At 47.5% G+C, this 15818-nt stretch overlaps 5 protein-coding genes across 5 annotated transcripts; 2 read left to right on the top strand and 3 right to left on the bottom strand.

Moving 5' to 3' along the window:
- Window positions 1–5486: 5486 nt before the first annotated feature.
- Window positions 5487–5915, bottom strand: DFJ58DRAFT_736430 (uncharacterized protein; the record flags this gene model as incomplete). Its single annotated transcript, XM_041386799.1, has 2 exons — window positions 5487–5631; window positions 5692–5915. The coding sequence occupies 2 exons, from the start codon at window positions 5913–5915 to the stop codon at window positions 5487–5489; spliced, it is 369 nt and encodes a 122-aa protein (XP_041235729.1).
- Window positions 5916–7342: 1427 nt separating this feature from the next.
- On the bottom strand, window positions 7343–8393 carry DFJ58DRAFT_736428 (uncharacterized protein; the record flags this gene model as incomplete). Its single annotated transcript, XM_041386798.1, has 4 exons — window positions 7343–7863; window positions 7974–8060; window positions 8115–8189; window positions 8228–8393. The coding sequence occupies 4 exons, from the start codon at window positions 8391–8393 to the stop codon at window positions 7343–7345; spliced, it is 849 nt and encodes a 282-aa protein (XP_041235728.1).
- A 1059-nt stretch (window positions 8394–9452) lies between these two features.
- DFJ58DRAFT_736427 (uncharacterized protein) lies at window positions 9453–10699 on the top strand (the record flags this gene model as incomplete). Its single annotated transcript, XM_041386797.1, has 3 exons — window positions 9453–9735; window positions 9795–10072; window positions 10121–10699. The coding sequence occupies 3 exons, from the start codon at window positions 9453–9455 to the stop codon at window positions 10697–10699; spliced, it is 1140 nt and encodes a 379-aa protein (XP_041235727.1).
- Window positions 10700–10890: 191 nt separating this feature from the next.
- DFJ58DRAFT_671175 (uncharacterized protein) lies at window positions 10891–12175 on the top strand (the record flags this gene model as incomplete). The annotated part of the gene is made up of 3 exons (XM_041382934.1): window positions 10891–11606; window positions 11663–11762; window positions 11822–12175. 3 exons carry the CDS (start codon window positions 10891–10893, stop codon window positions 12173–12175), a joined length of 1170 nt encoding a protein of 389 aa, XP_041235726.1.
- A 2221-nt stretch (window positions 12176–14396) lies between these two features.
- Window positions 14397–15495, bottom strand: DFJ58DRAFT_736425 (P-loop containing nucleoside triphosphate hydrolase protein; the record flags this gene model as incomplete). Its single annotated transcript, XM_041386796.1, has 4 exons — window positions 14397–14435; window positions 14498–14886; window positions 14938–15124; window positions 15175–15495. The coding sequence occupies 4 exons, from the start codon at window positions 15493–15495 to the stop codon at window positions 14397–14399; spliced, it is 936 nt and encodes a 311-aa protein (XP_041235725.1).
- Between the last annotated feature and the right edge of the window lie 323 nt (window positions 15496–15818).

The following is a 15818-nucleotide window of genomic DNA, read 5'->3' as shown; positions in this document are numbered from 1 at the left end:
ACTGATGTGTTATCCCACGTAGTCGTCGCCAACCATAAGCCACAACTGACCCTAGCAACTGACACCTCGATGAACACAATCTGCTCACCCATCACATATCCAACAAGCGATCTCTCGCCAAACGATCCATCAATGAGTGTACCAGTATGGCCCATACTGGAGGAGCTGGAGGACCACAATTTGGGTGAGATACCCGAGTTTCCCAACCCATCGCCAACAGCAGGAGTATACTCAAGATATACCAACCCATTCAGGCCAGAAAGAGACAGAAATCCTACAACAGATCAAGATCGGCGACGACCTCAGCCCAGAGCAATGGAAACAGGTGTGTGACCTATGTGCAGAATTCGCTGACACCTTTGCGTTAGCAGTTAGCAAAGTATTCCCAGTGGACTTCAAGATGTTCAAACTCACATTCCCAGAAGGCACAAAGTTCAACACCAAGGTAACCCAACGCCCCCTCACCCCACCTCAGTGTGCATTCCTGTACAAATGACTCAATGAGCTGGAAACCGTGGGCATTATCTGCCGCATTGCCCCAGAGGACATTAAAGCAGCCAGCCCTACAGTATGTGCCCAGAAGGCACACGGACTGGGAAGCCTTCCCCTAGAAGAGCTACTGCATCGTGTCAACGACCAATGTGCTGCACATGGGCTACCAACACGGGACGACTTACCTGAACAACCAACGACCAAGACCGCCAACACGAACAAGGACAACGCACCGAAGTGGAGGATCTGTCAAAACTTTGCAGAGATCAACCACGCCAGCCAGATACCACCTCTGCCTCAAGGTGATATCAGGGCGAAACAACAGCGTCTCAGTGGACATCGATGGGTCAGCATAATCGATTTTGCAGCAGGATTTTACATCATCCCAGTGGATGAAGACACTCAGCTGTACTTAGCGCTCTACACCGAGGGACGAGGATATGATTGTTACTGCCGCATGCCATTCGGCTTAATGGGTGCTCCAATGAGCTTCGGAGATATGGCTGCCATTGTGCTAAGAGATCTTATCGGGCTTTTATTTGAACTCTACGTTGATGACACAGGTATGGCAGGGAATGTCTTTGAAGAAAAATTGGCATGCCTACACAAGTTCTTCGAACGTGTTCGGTCAATGCGACTCTCACTATCGCCATCTAAGACCCAGCTATTCATGTCTGAGATAGTCTTTGCGAGAGCCAGAGTTGGAAAGGATGGGATCAGACCGGACCTCTCAAAGTTAGCGGCAGTGGTAGACTGGGAGATACCCAACACGGTGTGACAATCATACCAGTGCTAGGCGCGTATGAGTGTCATAGGCACATTTTGCCTTACCTAGAGGAAAGGAGTAACGTGCTAGTCACCAGTGCTATTCAGCTCCCAAGCTATCCGCTTTGGAACCGCTTTTCTCCCATAGTGCACTGCCCGGCCTGACACCTAGGTATTCTGTCCTCCCATGTCCTGCCTATGTCCACCTACCTCCGCTGGTGCATTATTTTTCCTTAAATGTCGCTACTTATCAGTCGCAGGTCTTATTACATGTATCCTCATGTTCCGCTGCGCTGCATGTCTTGTTACCTATCACTACATTGTGCCCTCGCCAGTGTTGCTACTATTCTCGCCTATGCATTCCCAAACTTTTATGCAGTATGATAAAATGACCCATCGCACATACAGTACAGTACTTCCCTTCCACGGACCTTTGCTGGTGTCGGAGTCACTTTAGTCGCTATATCCTAGTGTTAGGTGCAATCGATTCCGCTCTTGCCAATCTCTCTGATCGCGTGTCGCTTGACTTGCTTTGAGTGCGCATCACTAAAGTTCCCTCATAAGTTTGATTTTCGCAACATCAGGATCGCTATTGGTAGTCGAGCTATAATCTAGTCGCTATCGGGCATTCCACTTGCACTATCATACCTTATTCCTCGCTTTCCCTTCTTTTGATTTCTTCTTGCTGTCGCTAGTCGGACGTCGCATAGTGCTATCGCATAGGACAACTTGCATAGCGCTCCTCACTTATACGCACGTTTCTCTGTCGGAACTCACTTGTCGCTAGTCGCTGATCGCTACAGCGCTACTCATTGGTTTTTGGTCTTAGGTCGCTATAGGTTATTAGCCCTTCGCATCATCACTACCCTTGCATATTTGAAGGGAGTTGCTTCAATAGCAGTCCTCTTGGGTCGAATACTACACTCACGCCTATTTGGATAAGTAGCGCTAGTTTCTAACAAGCCTAGTCGCTATTACTCTTTCACAATGGTACATAACCTTATGCAATTTCTTGGGCTAACTGGATATTTCAGATCATTGATTAAAGACTACGCAAGGAAAGCAGCACCCCTCACAGACCTCGTACGTTGTTTTGGCACGCCTCCAGAAGGACAACGTGCAGGTAGATTCTGGTATTGACAACATCTTCGAACAATGCAACTCAAACCACGCTGGGGCCCTCGTCACACCGAGGCGTTCATGAACCTCAAGAAGATTCTAGTTGAAGAACCGGTCCTGAAAGTCCCCGATTCAATGGCACACCCTTCATTATCACAACAGACAGGTGTCAAGAAGGTTTCGGCGCGATCCTTAGCCAGAAACACACGACGACGCTATCATCCGGAACCATAGTCACGGCCAACCACCCCATTGCCTTCGCATCTAAACGAACATCTAGCACCGAAGAGAAGTACAAACCCTACCTCTTAGAATTTGCTGCACTGAAATTTGCACTAGATCAGTTTTCCGACATCATTTGGGGCTCACCAGTCGAAATAGAAATGGATTGTCAAGCATTAAGGGACACTTTACTCAGCTCTAAGTTAAGTACCACACATGCTCGTTGGAAGGACGGCATCCTAGCCTACCACATCACGGATGTATGCCATCGCCCAGGTGTAACCAACACAGCAGCAGATGGGCTGAGCAGAAGTTTCGTGACAAGAGAACCATCACCTGGAGATGGCGCTGAATGGACTGTTAATGCGGACTGGGAAGCTATGAGGGGAATCATTCAAGACTTATTCGAGGTGATGTTGTCTCTAGCCACAATGAACTCAAATAATGCGCACATTATAGATCTTTGCACCATATTCCAACATGAGCCCTTATTCCTGGAAATCGTTGATGCGCTATGCGACCTCGACTTGGAGAAACCAGTGAATGTCAAGAGACGTGCATGTCACTGAGCCCAACAGTTCTTCATCGAAGATGACAAGCTTTGGAAGGTGCCCAACGACTCATCCACCAGAGTGCACAGTAGACTGGAGTGTGTGTCCCAGGAAGAAGCAACTGAACTTGCACGCAAGGAGCATATGGAACATGGACATTGGGGACGCAACATGATCAAATTACAGCTCATTGATCGCATCTGCAGCCCTCGTCTAGACCATTCAATCACCACGGCCATCCTCAACTGTGGACAATGCAAGAACTTCGGCACGACACACCTGAACTCACTACTTGAACCCATAGTGCGACGACACCCTTTCGAACTCTTTGTGGCTGACTATCTAGCAATGCCAAAATCAAAAGGGGGTTCTAACAACATTCTTCTTATCATGGATACATACTCACAGTTTGTTTGGGGATTTCAGCTCAAGAACCACGGTACCGCAAAATCGACTATCGCAGGACTCAAAACTGTTCAACATAACTTCAACTCCCCGAAACCATTCATGACCGATGGAGGAAAACATTTCGACAACGAGGAGGTCAAGACCTGGTGCGAGAAAAACAGGAAAAACCGCTTCGTCACCCCCACTTATGCTCCTTGGGTTAACGGGTTAGTAGAAGGAACTAACAGGCTATTGTTAGGACAACTCAAGTACATGTGTGCTCCACATCTCAGAGAAGACAACAGCACCGAGATAGACCCAGAGTCCATTCCTGCGCAATGGTCAGACCACTTTGACTCAGCCATTGAACACCTCAACAGTCGCATTTTACCGTCCTTCAAGTTCTCACCCAAAGAATTACTCTTAGGTCTCGTTATCAACACTCCTCACACTCCATTCGAAGACACGACGAATCAACTCAGCCCTCACGACATCCATGTACACTCAGCATACGTCACGCAACAATGGACAGACGCTCTCACAAGTGCAGTGGCCAACACCATCAAATGGAAGGCGGCATTCAATCAACGAGTAGTAGTAGAACTCCAAGGTGAGGTACTTTTCAAACCTGGACAACTCATTCAAGTCTACGCTAGCAAAATCGATAACAACTTCAAGTCGTCTCAAAAGATCATTCCGAGATGGTCAGCGCCTCATCGAGTCATCACAAAATGAACAAATTCATATTTGCTGGAGACCTTGGAGGGATTTCCCATGGCAGGATGGTATCACGCAAGATGCCTAAGACGGTTTTTGCCCTGAACAGGCACTCTATTAGCGGAGTCAGAAGACCACAACCAAGTCTAGATTGATAGACCTCTTTTTTGGAGACTTCAGCGACCCTGGAGTGTCGCATTTTAGGGGGGGGTATATGTATTAGGATGTTTGGCATCAGGGACTTCTTAGGGGTCATTCTTAGTTAGGATCGGGGTTCTGGAGGTCTCAGACCCTGTTGGAAGGACCTTAGAGTAGCAATTTTCCCAGGGTTAGACTTCACTTCCTACCATCAGTAGCCACCTAGTGACAAGGTGGAGCCTTCCCAACGTAGAACTCACGGGCTCTCCCTTTCAGGTGATGCGTGAGGATGTAAACTTGACGTTTCCTTTTGACCTTCCCATCTTTGACATAGGCCGTCCCTTCCATTAGGAATTGGTGGAACGCCCTCGAATCAGGAGAGCCATCGTAAGTTACCGGTGGTATTGGTTTGAGGGTGCTCCTTTTCCTGGAGCATTCCCGTCTTTTCTTGGCCTTAGCCCGTCGATATCTTGAGTTGTTGCCTCCATTTGAGGAGCTCGAAGTTGACATCGAGGAGGAGCTCGAGGACTCATCCGATGAACTGAAGTCACTGGAATTATCGCTCGACTCATCCGAGCTGTCTCTGAAGGTAGGCCTTCCTGTTGATTTGGACGATTTGTCCAGCCACCCTAATGCTTGTCTGATGTAGTTTTTGGGAGCCACTTGTCGCACCGGATCCATGGCTTTGGATGTAGTGCATCTCTCTCTAGTAGCAGATGATCTTCCCAGCGTGTGATCAACTAATGCACCAACCGGGTCTTTGCCTTTGACTCCAGTGTGTTTCTGTCCCCTTCTCTTCTTTGGGGACAGATCTAATGTTTCCTGCTCACTAGCAGTGGTCCTGAGAGGACGAACTCTACTTTCATTAATCTCCTGGAGATGAGCTTCATATCATCTCTGAACCTTTTCTTCGGCAGCTCGCACAGCTGCCTCAGCATCAGTCCTGGAGATCATGTCATTGTTTGGGACCTCCTGTCGATCCCGGTTGCAAGTTTCTCTTTGTTCTGACTCATCGTCAGAGCTCTGGGCCCATTCTTTGGCCGCTTTGTATGTGCGTAGCACCTCCTCCTGGGCTCCAATGTCCAACGCCTCTGCTCATGCTGCTCGGTACAATGCTAGGGCGGCACATTGGGCCTCCAGGTCAACATCCTCATTACTGAGGTTGGCATTGCCCCAATTCCTAGGATCTGGTACTTTTCCTTTGTCCTTAGATGGTCCTGCTTCATGGGACTCAGAACTGCTGTCATCGGCAGGTCAGCTAGGTACCTTATCCCTAGCTCTAATGCGGCGTTTCTCGGACTCGGTTAACTGAGTTTCAGCTTTCTTTACCAGGTTTGCTTGTTCCTGGGTCAGGTTTTGCGAATGCGCCCTCTTTCGGGTCACCTCATGTGTGCGCACTGCACGCTTCTTATGGATCGTGGTCCATATCCCATCCTGGTCGTCACCAGTGTCCTCGGACCTTTCCTTGGACAGACTCACATGGTCTTCAGGGATTTTGAAGGAAGGTTTCTTTCCTTCATTCATTGTATCTCTACCAACAGGAGTGTCTACCTCTGTAGACTCTACTCAGTCTAGGGTCCCATCCCCGAAGGGCGTGGTCTCCATTGTCTCATTCATTGAACGAATGGGGGTCTCCCCGAGTGCACCAGGCATCGGAGGCATACGCGCCATGAGTACATCACTATAGGAGCGAGCGGACTTTCCGGCGGAATACGCAGGAGACGTAGCATGAGGCTGGTCGTCTCCCAGAGCCGAGACTAGAGATGAAAGGGCAGACTCACTGTTCGTCCTAAGAGGGCCGGCCTCTTTGGTAGAGAAGGTGTTGGTCTTCTCGGCAGTAGCTTTGCGTGCACGTGTCTGACGCAGCTGGTACCGAGGGATGTGTGAAATGGTAGTAGTAGACATGTTGATTGGGTAGAAGTTGCCTAGATGTAGGACGACAGGTGGATCAGACCAGAGTTCTGGGTCAAGTACAAGTGTAGGGGTTAAGCTTGTTGAAGGTTAAAAAATATGTGACAGATGTGATAAGCGAAGGCTCACCTGGGTTTCCCAATAAGTAAGCCTTACTATAGTGGTCTATTACATGTTGTACCTACTATTGTTAGGCTTCGTTGTACTAATACTCAACACCAGCGTTATATACTGTCCCAAATACTCCAGGACTCCTGCTATTTTGTGTACACTGCCGGTAAGCAGCTCGGCACTGTCCGCCCACCTATACTATCCAAATGTGTCATCCCGACGCACCCTGCTATGCGCCTAACCTTCCGAAATCGGCAAGGTACTGCTCCCACGCCCCTTGCCCTTCTCCACCGCCATCGCTATCTACCACCCCACCATAGGCATCGACGACGCCTTCTACACTTTTAGCTACCACCACTATGTGGCACCGTCTGCTTAGCCACGCTCTACCATTCTGGACGCCAGCCTTGTCTCTTGAGGACGTCACCACCAGCCTCCTCATCTCTCAAGGATGCTACCACCAGCCTCATCTCTTGAGGACACTACCACCAGCCTCGTCTCTTGAGGACACCACCACCATCCTCGTCTCTCAAGGACACTACCACCAGCCCCATCTCTTGAGGATGCCACCACCAGCCTCGTCTCTCAAGGACGCTACCACCAGCCTCGTCTCTCGAGGATGCCACCACCAGCCTTGTCTCTCGAGGACGCTACCACCAGCCTCGTCTCGAGGACGCCACCTTCATACCTCAAGAATGTACCACCAACCTCGTCTCTGTCTAGTCCCTACTACCATGGTTACTTCAAATGCAGGGCAGGAAACTGACCTGGAACCAGTACCTTTGATGGAGTTTGAGGACTTGTCTTTGTGTACCGTGAATTTTTACTATCATATAGGCACAATGATGTAGCTGACTGTATGGGGCTTAATACCATGAAAAATGCATCAATGTATTCAGAGCAAGAGTGATAAACCATGCATCTATCAACTACAACTGGTGAGGCGCTGGTGGCGGCCCAAACATACGATCTAAATTTGCCAACATAATATCAGGATCCATCAACTCATTGGCAGCAAGAGTAGTGCGGTTAGTGGCTGCAGGACTGGGAGGAAGAAAATTAAGGTTGTAGGTAGCAGGATCAAAGTTCAAGGCACCGTTATTCACGTTGTCAAAGGCACCAAGGTTGGCATCAGTATTGCCGTTGATGTTGGTGTCAGTATCGGCACCGGTGTCGTCAGTGTTGATGTTCGTGTTGGCGCTGGCATCATCAGTGTCGATGTTGTTAGCTGAAGTCTCTTCAGTGGGCTCTTCATCTTGATCATCTGTATCGACAGTCTCAACACTCTTGTAGGTCTTCTTGCGATGGTTTGACTCTCCATATGTGTCTGGAGACCGTGCCCGCTTCTTTCCCTTATCTGAGCGAGTCCGCCGGCGGTGTTCAATGAGCTCGCCATTTTCAAGGCTCTTGTTGCGTTCTTTGAGGAGTTGTTGAAACTCCTCGTCATCAACTCATCTCCATTTGATGGCATTAGACCACCACTTTCGCAAAAGCATGTCAAGGTCAGGAAGGGTGCTTGACACTTTGCTGAGTTGGTGAAAGGAATGTTGGTAGGCCAACCTTCGATGATCACTTGGTAGCATTGGATGACATTTCGAAAGTAGTTGGTCCAGTGCATCTTCGCATCTTCGTCCTTAGTGATTTCAACTGGACGATATAATAGTTAGAGTAGTACAAAATGATGTGCTCAAATAAACTCACCAAGTCTCTTGCCAATTTCATGGCGGATTGCTGAGCGAACTGCAGAACACTGCTTTTGATGATTTTTTGCCGCACCTAATGAGTGAAAAGAAATCAAGCAGGACGAAACAGACCTTTCATGCCTTGAACAGCAAATCCTTCCATCTTACTGATTAAGTCTTGACTGTCGATATTCATTGTAGACGACATAAACTCATCCACACCTTCAGTAGTGAAGTTGACACAAGAGACAAGGCTGGTGGTAGCATCCTTGAGAGACGAGGAGGTTGGTGGTGACATCCTCAAGAGACAAGGCTGGTGTCCAGAATGGTAGAGCATGGCTAAGCAGACGGTGCCACATAGTGGTGGTAGCTAAAAGTGTAGAAGGCGTCGTCGATGCCTATGGTGGGGTGGTAGACAGCAGTGGCAGTGGTGGTGGAGAAGGGCAAGGGGCGTGGGAGCAGTACCTTGCCGATTTCGGAAGGTTAGGCGCATAGCAGGGCGCATCGGGATGACACATTTGGATAGTATAGGTGGGAGGACAGTGCCGAGCTGCTTACCGGCAGTGTACACAAAATAGCAGGAGTCCTGGAGTATTTGGGACAGTATATAACGCTGGTGTTGAGTATTAGTACAACAAAGCCTAACAATAGTAGGTACAACACGTAATAGACCACTATAGTAAGGCTTACTTATTGGGAAACCCAGGTGCAAAGGCTTTCAGATGTGGCACAAGGGATTACTAAGATGCTCAAATAACCAGATACAAGTCAAGTAGATTCAAGAATGCCAAAGATACAAACAACGAGGAGCGACTCGTCTTATACTAGGTAAGGTGCTAGGCTTGTGATACTTTAGAATAGGCAGCTGATAAAGTAAATGTTTCAGATAACGCGACTTCCGAGTCTCCCGATTCTGCGATACGATCCAGTCCGAAGGCAGACGTCACAACACAATAATTGTTTTTAACCCCATTAACCCCAGACTCCTACCCATTGCGTGGGGAGGTAAGTCTACATCATAGAGCAGCCACTTTGTCAATAGAATCATACAATTATATAATCATTTTAAGCGACAATTTTTGAGACAACCTCCCCACAGCGACTGGCATAACTTGTTGTGGCGTCAATTGTTGGCCTTGTTTGTCCCCCACCTGAAGGGCGCACAAAACGTACATGAGACCATAAGCAAACCTCCAAGCACGTGAAACGGCGGGATCCCGTTTTGGTAAGTCTGAATCTCGTCGCTCATAGACATATTTCAACTGTAGCATGCAGTGTATGATACGTATTAACTGTATAGAAAACATAATGATCTGACAAATGTAAATTTTTGTCCCCCTCCCAGCTGCATGACTCAATGCCTGTCTCCATCAAGACTCGTTTAAATAATGTCCTCCAAAACATACGTGACAATGGATTTTCATTGTCGGACGTCGTGGAGGCAGTGATCTCTAGCAAAGATGTCAGTCACCAAGATGTGCAGACAACACTCAAAGAAAACAGTACTCACTTCCTCACCTGGCTACTCACATCAGAGGATCCTCATGGGTGCAACCTCCCGCGCGCTGTTGATGCTGTTATGAAAATCTTGTGTGATGAGGTGCTCGAGTTGTCGCAAGAGCAGAGTGGTCTTCACTTTGGTGCTACAACAGCAACATCCTCACAGCTAGAGGACTCTTTCATGAGAACTCTAGCACAGAAGATCAAAAAAATCACACCAAATCTCTTTCATCTCATATTTTCACTTCTCAATGCGAACCCCACACGGCGCGACATATGAATGATGCTGAACTTGATGAACTTGTCCGAGAACTCGACGAAGAAGGAGACGAGGAGCCAGAGCAAGATTTAGGTGATATTGGGGGTGACGATGATGCCATGGGCGAGGGTGACAGTGAGGAGCTTGATGTGGAGAGAGAAAAGCTGCGCAAGCATTGGCGCAATGCTGGCAAACGGAATGCAGCACTGGTGCTAATTGTAAGCAACCAAAACATCACCTTAGAGAAATGCTGAGACGAACCACAGAAGTTGGTCATTTGCGCATGCATCTTTGCACACAGCACGAACGAGCGATGCAACATGCTACAAAGTATCCTGGGCATCTTTGCCCATTCAACAGGAACTCCAGCAAAGGTTATTGACCTACTTGCTCATGCCAGCCTTTCTGTGAGCATCTCATCTATCGAAAAGGCAGTAGTGTCACTGTCAGTCGAAGCTGGTATCCACATTAAACAATCCATACACACCTTGCAAACGGCACTCGCATATGACAACTTTGATATCGACTTCAAAACCTCTCAGCCCACTGTTGAACAACAATCAACATTCATCAGCTCAACCTCGGCAACAGCAATTCCGTTGTTTGGTGTCAATAATTCCATGCAGTTGCAGTGTGCAGCGGCAGTCCGGCTGTGTGAACAAAGTGGTGATGTGAGCAGCTCCATCGCGGCAGGAAAATTCACACTCAAAGACCTACACATCTTCCACAAGGAGGATACCTTCACAAGAAGGCACAAGACCAGCGCCTGTCACCCGGCATGCAGAACTTTGCCTGGCATGTCTGAGATATTCTCATCGGTCATGGAGATCACTTCGATTTCCTAAAGCCGCACCATGGTCAGCCGGACATCCTGTCTGCAATTCCCTTGAACAAAACAATCCAGATACCTTGTTGTGCGATGCAGATAAAACAATCCACTATTGACAGCAACATCAATGTCATAGATAGTTTGTTTAAGCAGGGGGGTATTGGTGAGCCTCAAGCTGCTGGCTTTGATCCATGTTATGATGTTGACATGTCGGAGCACGTTATCCTCATTCATGGCGACCTGTTGACCAAGGAGCGTCTGGATGCAATCCATGAAGCACGTTCAATAGAGGACACACCAAAACACTGCTTCGAATTCCTTGTTTTCATCCCTGGTCTTTTCCACTTCAAAATGGCGTGCGCAGATGCATTGTGGCGTATATGGATTAAGCCGAAGGAGGGGAGGAACGACATGAATAGTCTATTCCAGCATGTTGGAGTATTGAGGCCACATGAGAGTGGAAAATTCAGTACAAATCCTGGCTTCCGTCGTATGCATGATGTTGTTCACCATGACTTATGGGCATCCATCCTAAACTGCTGGGAGACAGAAGCTTCAGAGAGGAATAGCTCATGGGACTCACTTGAAGCATTTGCAAAATCAAAACCAATGCCAGAGATGATAGTCGAGATGTCAGAAAGTATTGTGGAGAAGTATATCGCAACCTCCAAGACAGTAAGCAGTGCAAACCAACTGCCAGCAAAGGAGCGAGATTGGCGATTTGAAAACCAAACACTGCAGAACCGTGATGAACTACTGTATGTCGACTTGTGTCATGCAATGAACTCGGGAGACATCGGTCGCGTTGAGGCTTCAATATTGCCATGGATCTACATGTTCAAGTTGACAGGAAAACCCAAATATGCGTATCAGATGACACGCTTCATGATTTACATGTGTTATGTATATACAACAGACCTAAGGTACACATTCACTGGTCAGTCAAGCCGTACACTTACCAGAAGCAACATCTTACCAGGCAAATAATACGTCTGAATTGGCTATGCAACCCGACGGGACAAGCATTCAAGTTTTGTCCTGTCGACTGGCTTGTTGAACGGAACAATCTGTATACGAAGGTGAGCATGAGCGTGAAACACATTACAGCAGCCAAGTAAAAATTGAATTGGACCTCTAGGTGATTTTTGCTGGCAAGGGCTCGAACAGAACAATTCAACATATCATTCAAGAATTGCCACTGATTGAGTTATACCAAGCATGTCACGTTATGGTTGAGAATGGGTTTCACCTCCAAAACTGCACCATCAAGCATGCGCCACCCAACATGGTGAAAACACTAGAGGAACTCAAGCAGGAAATACAGAAATGCTCACCACACAAAACCAAAGCAGGTAGGACCGCTGACTATGCGGTTTGCAACTGGATTGCTGCAGGAATAGAGTTGCTGATGCAATACAAAGAAGGAATTAAAGAGGGTGAAGGTGATGAACAGGGTGACGGGGTTTTTGCGGATGATCTAATAGGTGATTAATGATGGTAGTGATAGAGCCTTCGCCAGAGAAAGTGTAGTAGGATAAGGATTGTTGGAAGAGAATTAAGGATGAGGGGCTTCGTTTTTGTTGTTTGATTGACGCAGCTGCTTTGGGGCCCACATTGGACAGTTCTGATTGGCAGCTTTTCATGATGGAAGAAATGATCAGCAATCCATTGAGACATAGCAAGAGAACGTACAATTATGCCCATAGGCTTTACACTTTGAGCACTGAGTTGGTTTACGTGCTTTCTTAGGTGCTACTCCGTTGGCACCAGTTTGTTGTGGTGCTAATGTTGAGGTGGAGGATGCAGATGGTATTGCATTTGCCAGTGCGTTGACCAGTATATGGGAACTGATTAGTATTGAATGGCTGGAGGGGGCTGGAGGAGGGAAATGCTTGCAAATGAGGCCCAGTATCATCTCCCCATACTCCTGAGTATAAACCCAATCTGTTTGATCCCTGAGTGCATTGATATCTGGTAGTTTAGCGTGATGAGAAAGAGCCAGGATATGATCCAAAGTGAGTCTGATAGAATGAGTTGAGGACCAAATAAATCATCATCTATAGCCTCCTCTACAGCTTGTTGTTCACGCCATTTCAGTAAGTCAACTCGGAGGGAAAAGTCGGCCTGCAACATTTTATAGCTAGTAGAGATCTTGACTTTGCGCTTGCTGCTTGCTTTTGGGGGAGGTGCGACATAAAACAGCAAGAATGCCTCCAGATTGCACATGTCACAACAAAGCCAAGGCGTGCAAGAACGTTTCTCGCAACGCTCACAACAGTAATTTTGAACGTTGGCGTCATCAGGTTCTAACAAAAGTAAGCAATCATATTGCATGTTCAGCAGGCCATGAAGCACGTACTGATTAAATCATTCCCGAAATATTCATTTGCAACCTTGCGCCGGCACACCGATAACCTGTGTGCTTCCAGGAACACCTCCATTGCGGCCATTTCATACTCATCTTCACTGAGTCCAGATGAGAAAGGAAGAAGTTTTGAAGGTCTATTTGCCTGGCCTGTGGGGGCCTCACTTAGTTGAGTGACAGTTTCCTCCTCCGATTCACTTTCACTGTCCAAGTTATCACTCTCGCTATCTAGATGATGATCCATATGAGCCCCCCCCCTCCATCTCCTGATCCTCATTGACCATGACCCGCGTCCGTTTGGTTGCTGAGCCCCCTTGTGAGTTAGACTTCCATTTGTTGCCTGCCTTTGTTTTGACCTTTCCTGCCTTATTGCGATAATTTTTATCAATAATGTATACACCAGTAGCTTCTGCACGTGGGCTACGAGCAGCACGACCAAGCCGCTGCATCAGCACGCATAAGCTCTTCACGTAGCCCCACTGGATAATTAGCTCAGTGTAGAGACTCACGTTTCTCCAGGCTCATATGGGCCAAATTCACGGCTTTTCACGACGCACTCGATATCCTTACAACGCGCTTCTCATACGACTTCCACGCAACGCGCGCTTTGGCGCGTACCAGCGCATTCAAGTGTGTTCGAGCGCGTTACAGTGCACTTTGTCGCATTTCCTTAGGATCCGTCGCCTGCCCTCCGCATGTCCTGTCCGAGTCCTCCAAGGTCCATTGGTGCATTTTCCCTTCTTCAGAACTCATACTCCGTCATGCAGGCACTAGTACTTATCATCATATCTCGTTATGGACCCTGACTTACCTCACCATTTACCTTAGTACTTCCTATTCAGCTCCAAGCCATGGGAACTCGCTTAGCATACCTACACGTCACCATGTTTGTTTTCCTGTCACTTACTTCCGCTCCACTACCATTGAAGTGTAAAGCTCGAGTTTCTATCAGAATACACCGGTTTTCCTTCCTATTGGCGCTTTGACACCTTTAAGTGTCTATTTCTACAGCTATCAAAGTCCTGATTCCCCCATGTGATTGTCATCTCTACTCGAAGCACTCCGTTGTGATCGCACAAAGTGCGCTTTGACATTGAAGCACGCTTTTCCGCACTTTCCGCCTTATTAGCACGTTTAGGCGCCTTTAGCTAGCGCACTTCGCTTTTGGGTGCATTATTTGCCTCAGAGTCCCATTCAGGCTTCGAGACCAAACCGCTGGTTATAGATCCCCCTCACCTTTCACTAGAGGAATCTTTCTCAGTAGCAATCCCCTTGGGACAACTTTCCACTCATATCCAGAGGAGCACTTGAGAGCCCACTTCCCACTCTTCCCCCTAGCATGCAGCTATCATTCCTCGCCCTCATTGGCATCAGAGATATTCAAACCCTACGAAAGTGAGCAACACATCAGTTTAGACTTGATTTAAGATGGTGGCGCTAATAACGAACCATTCCTGCTGCATCGGTACAGCATATGCCCCATACTTCTCCCTTTCGAAGCTTATCAAGAGTGCTTGCACGGAACTCTGCAGTCATTCCTGAGTGAAACCACACAATCCTTTCCTGGAAATCAGAGGACAGTTGACCTCGTAGGAACATGGCCACCCGCTGCGTCTCACGCCGGGAATTGCAGAATATCAAGAACTTCGGTGGAGGAAACTCCTTCTCAAGCCGAAGTACGCGGTTGATATCGTGCATACTCTTTGTGGAGTACTGCATCTCAATAACAACCAAATGAATATTAGGACGATCATTTGATAGCCGGATTTTTGTAATGTTTTCGTGTCGCATATTCAGAGTTGCCATCACGTCCTTGAGGATCCTCGATGGCATAGTGGCTGAGACAACGTGAAATTTTATGTGAGAGGGAAGGATCCATCGAAGCCGACCAAGTTGACTATATTCTGGGCGGAACTCTTTGCCCCATTCACTGATGCAATGTCCTTCATCGATGGTGATATTAAATAAGTATGGGATGAACTTCTTCGATTTCCACAATGACTTCTCGACACGCTTGTCAGATATGACAAGCTCTGGACTGATTATAACCACTCGGTAACGTAGGTCCTCGATTTCCTAAAATCCAATGAGACAGAGTGCTGATGTTGTAATAAACTTGTGCTTACTTTGAATAATTCATCGCTCACGTTCTGTCCAGTGACATTAATGCAGGTAAGAACAAGCATATTCAACTCCTCGACATTCTGGTCTCCAAGGCCATTCAAAGCTGTGATAACAATCATGACCGCATTGCTGGTGAATAGAAGAGGGATCCAGAACGTCAATGTCTTTCCCGCTCCAGTGGGTGCAACAGTAATGACATCTCTGCACTTAAGCTGCTCAATTGCAGATTGAATTTGAAAGTTGCATGGTCTGATGTTGTATCTTCTCTCGACCATGGCTTTGATTGTCGCGTCGTCTGGGATGTCGTACTGTAGAGCAGACATAATGAATGACGGAATGAGATTCTGATTTACTAAAACGGGATCCCGCCGTTTCACGCGCTCGGAGGTTCGCTTATGGTCTCGCGTACGTTTTGTGCGCCCTTCAGGTGGGGGACAAACAAGGCCAACAATTGATGCCACAACAAGTTATGCCAGTCGCTGTGGGGAGGTTGTCTCAAAAATTGTCGCTTAAAATGATTATATAATTGTATGGTTCTATTGACAAAGTGGCTGCTCTACGATGTAGACTTACCTCCCACGCGATGGGTAGGAGTCTGCATTAACCCCAGTTATTTCGCGGTTAATTCAAATCAAGACGCACCAGT

Source organism: Suillus subalutaceus (assembly GCF_016647625.1).
Source record: "Suillus subalutaceus strain FC151 chromosome Unknown DFJ58scaffold_269, whole genome shotgun sequence".
NCBI lineage: Eukaryota > Fungi > Basidiomycota > Agaricomycetes > Boletales > Suillaceae > Suillus > Suillus subalutaceus.
The sequence above is the reverse complement of the archived record's forward strand: the minus strand, read 5'-3'. Positions and strand labels throughout refer to the sequence as shown.